The sequence below is a fragment of the Aplysia californica genome, unplaced genomic scaffold, assembly GCF_000002075.1.
Source record: "Aplysia californica isolate F4 #8 unplaced genomic scaffold, AplCal3.0 scaffold00456, whole genome shotgun sequence".
Taxonomy (NCBI): domain Eukaryota; kingdom Metazoa; phylum Mollusca; class Gastropoda; order Aplysiida; family Aplysiidae; genus Aplysia; species Aplysia californica.
In genome coordinates, this window is record NW_004797726.1 from 153119 (window position 1) to 157008 (window position 3890).

General features: G+C 55.7%; 1 protein-coding gene across 1 annotated transcript in view; it reads right to left on the reverse strand.

The window, feature by feature from the left end:
- Positions 1-3890, reverse strand: part of LOC101856451 — a gene marked incomplete at its 5' end in the record, with an annotated part of 32819 nt that extends 28929 nt beyond the window's left edge. Inside the window, 1 exon segment of the mRNA XM_013086332.2 lies at positions 950-3890. Coding sequence (XP_012941786.1) covers positions 950-3890 — 2941 coding nt within the window.

The window sequence follows — 3890 nt, forward strand, 5'->3', positions numbered from 1 at the left end:
CAAGGCGATAAGATCCATCATGTCCAACAACTGTACGTGTCAGGGGAGTGGGCGCTGAGCACTGGGTATTTGCTCGCACAAAAACCTCGGCTTTGTAGTGTAGCCAGGGGGGAGGGGGGGGCTGTGGGAAGGTGGTGGTCACTGCTGATAAACGCCCATCGTGTCAGCACTAACATCTCCATAACACTCACAACTTGTTTGAGGATAGAGAAGCGACTCGACGCAATAACGGTCGTTTAGAAAAGGCTAGAGAAAGACAGGGGTTTAGTGTAAGTTCCGAGGAAAGAGGAGTGACTGGACGCAATAACGGTCGTGTGGAAAAGGCTAGGGAAAGACAGGGGTTTAGTGTAAGTTTTGAGTAAAGTGAAGAAGCACATCGACGCAATAACGGCCGTTTAGGAAGGAGAGAGAGACGGGATTTAGTGTAAGATTGAGTAAAGGGAAGCACATAGACCCAATAAAGGCCGTTTAAGGAAGGCGACAGAGACGGGGTTTAGTGTAAGATTGAGTTAAGATAAGCACAACGACGCAGTAACGGTCATTTAGAGCTGGCCAGGGAGGGGGGGGCACAGGTAACAGAGAGAAGGCAAGATAGATGGGAGTAAGGAGAAGCGACTCGACGCAATGACAGCCTGACATTGCAGAAAAAAGTGTCTTTGGAGCAGAAGGAAGAGGAGGGGGGGGTGAGGAGATGATGTAGAAAGAACAGGAAGAAAAGGAGAGGGATAGGGAAGAAGAGGAGAATGAAACGGAGAGGGGCGGGGTTGAAGAGAAAGACAATGATGAGAACAGGGAAAGAGATGGGGACGAAGAAGAGGTGGGAAAAGGACGAAAACAATGAGGAAGAAATAGGGATGTCTGACAGCTGAAATGCCTGACCTCCAGACACTACCAGATCATCAAGCACCATGATGCAGACTGTAGCCGTACATCAGTGTAACAAGCTTACCCGAGTGCGGCCGCCGACGATCCCCCTTATACTCCCTACGTCGTGGGCGAGCCAGACTCCCCAGGGACCCGCCGCTGTGCCGGCTCAGAAACTGGACATGATCATCCTCCTCCTCCACCTCCTGGCCCGTGCCGTAACGTCCACGCGTCCACTCGTCCAGGTAACTGGACACACCCGAGTCGTCCGGGACGGCGGTCAAGCCGGAGAGGTCAAAGCTCTGAGAGCAGCGTACACCTCGCTGACCGCTGCCGCTCGAGCCTCCTCTTTCCCCGCCCGGCCGGCGTGTGGGGGCGGAGGGGGCGGAGGAGATGGACAGAGCGGCGGACAGGTCCGACTGGGCGGTGGAGTAGTGGTCACTCAGGTCCGACCTGGCCGTGTCATAGGCATCCGAGTCTGTGTCCGAGAGGCGAGCGCTGATCGCGCACGAGGACGAGCTCCTGCTGGAGGCCGGGGAAGCCGTGACGTCACTCCCGTCTTTGAAGCCGTCATTCCCGTCTTTGATGACGTCACCCTCGACGACGTCGCCGTTATAGCGGTATTTGGCACCATGGGCGTGATACTTATCATCATGAGTTTCAGAATTGTTCAAAGAATCGGTGGATTCTCGATCTGAGAAAGACCTGGAGTTACGATGAGATGATGATGATGATGGAGACGGCGATAATGATGAGTCGTAGTTATTCCTTCTCCGAGGCAGAGAAGAAGAAGAAGCAGCAGAGTTGAGAGAAGACGTAGACAGAGAAGACGGCGGGGTTTTCGCCCCGGATGCGAGTGTCTCCGGGAATTTATCACAGCGGATGAGATCGTGCGCCGAGAAGGCATGGTGGTGGTGGTGGGCGAGCGGCCGAGACTGATGGTGGGCGCGGTGGTGCTGACCCAACTCCACCAGGGACTGACTGCGGAGGCGGGCCGGGTCGTTGGGGGAGGAGGAGGAGGAGGCTGGGCAGAGGTCATCGTCCGTGTCCTCCTCGATGTGCAGGTCCGAGCAGAACGAGCAGGAGATGCTGAGCGAGAGGTCGTCGTCGGTGGAGGAGCACAGCGTGGAGCTGGAGGAGTAGCGGTTATCGTCCTCCTCGTCGATCTCCTCGTCGAACCTGGCGGAGCACTGCTGGCACTCTTCGTCGTTACAGCTCCCGCCGGACAGGGCGTCCATTGACCCGCAACTGTCGCTGTCCATGCGCGTGAGAACAGCGTGCTGGTCACGATCACCGACACGACCCGCGCCGATCTGCGACAAATCCGAGTCGCTCTGAACGTCAAGATATGTCAGGCTCCTCGTCGACCGATCGGGTGCCGCCGCTGCTGTGGTCGTCGAGCTCTGAAGACCGTCACTGATGGACTGCGACCTCTGAGCCGTGGGTCGAGTCCCGGGTCTACTATCACAAGGTCTCGCCGACGACGAAGACAACGACGATGACGACGGTCGGTATTTCGGTGACTCGTTGTTGAGATCATACGAGCTAAGATCGGCCAGAGACTGCGTTTTCTGATACCTCTCCGCACCACTAACACCACCACCAGAAACGTGTCCACTGTTCGTGTTGGCCAAGCCGTAGAGCGAGTGCCGGTGCCGGTTGTGGGGGCCGCCTTGTCTCTTTGACTCCATCAACAGGCGGCTGTTGCGCCTCATCTTCCTCAGCATCTTCTCCCAGTCCTCCGGGGACCGCCACATCAGCCCTCGCTCCTCGGCCTCTTCCGGACAACTCGGGGCAGCCTCGCCCTCGGAGGAGCACGAGTTGACGCTGAGCAGGGAGCCCGTGCTGGATCTGCTGCAGAACGACTTCACGTCGCCGAAGATGTCCTTGCTCGAGCCCATACTGCTCAGGCTGCCCAATAAATTAGACCGGCGGTTCAGCCGAAATTTCTCAAACTCTTTCTCAAACTCGAGGAAATCCTCGTCGTTCTCGAAGAAGTCGGCAAACGTGTCGTTGAGAAACACCGTCCGCGATTCTTCTTCATCTCCTTCTTCTCTCTCTCCATTACTGTTAATGCTGTTGCAACTTTTGTTGTTATTGTTACTGTGCTTATTATTATTATTATTGTTACAGCCTTTCAGATCCGAGCCGGACCCGCTGTGAGACGAATACCTTCTCCTGTTATCCATGTCTCGGGAATACCTCCGGCTGTTTATCGTCTCGTAGACGCGCTCAAACTCCTGGAAGTGCTCATCCCCGTTCATAAACTCCATGAGAATGTCATTGATGCTCGAGCGCAGGCCGCTCCTTCTGTCGAAGCCGAACAGCCCGCTCCTACGGTCAAAGTCCGCCCGCAGGCTGAACGAGTCTGGACGTAGCTTGGTCACTACTTTACTCACAGGTCTACGGATTGACTGTGGACTGCCCCCAGACACACGTCTGCTGCATTTCACGTCTGTCGTACACTGCGGAGGGTTTACTGGTGTACCACCGCCACCAACACCAACATCAATACCTGATGGATGTGTTTGAGTAGGAGGCACTGTAAGTTCAGGGATCACGCAACTATTCACACTGGACTGTAGCAAATCTCTGCGTCTACCTCCGAGACTCTTCCTCTTGCTCTTGCACGCGCTATTCGGCCGACAGATCAACTCGAGGTCTTCCTGCACGTCGAGGAAATCATCAGCTTCTACTTCCCCACTACCACTACCACATCCACTACCGTTATCGCGAATATCGCCAACACCAGCAGCAGCTGAAGACAAAGAAGAAGCCGACGTTGACGACGACGATGATGACGAAGCCGCGCACGAGTCACGTTTGAGTTTCTGAAAATCCCTCAAGTCCTGCTTGAACTCCTCGAAGTCCGTCTCGTCCTGGAAGCCATAGAGGTAGTAGCTGTAGTCGGACGCGGGCAGCTCCGAGTACTTGAGGTTGAAGATGCTGTGGGCGGGAAGCACCGGGGGAGGGTGCGGTGAGCAGACGGAGAACTCGGGGTGGTGGTGAGGGTAATGGCTGTAGTA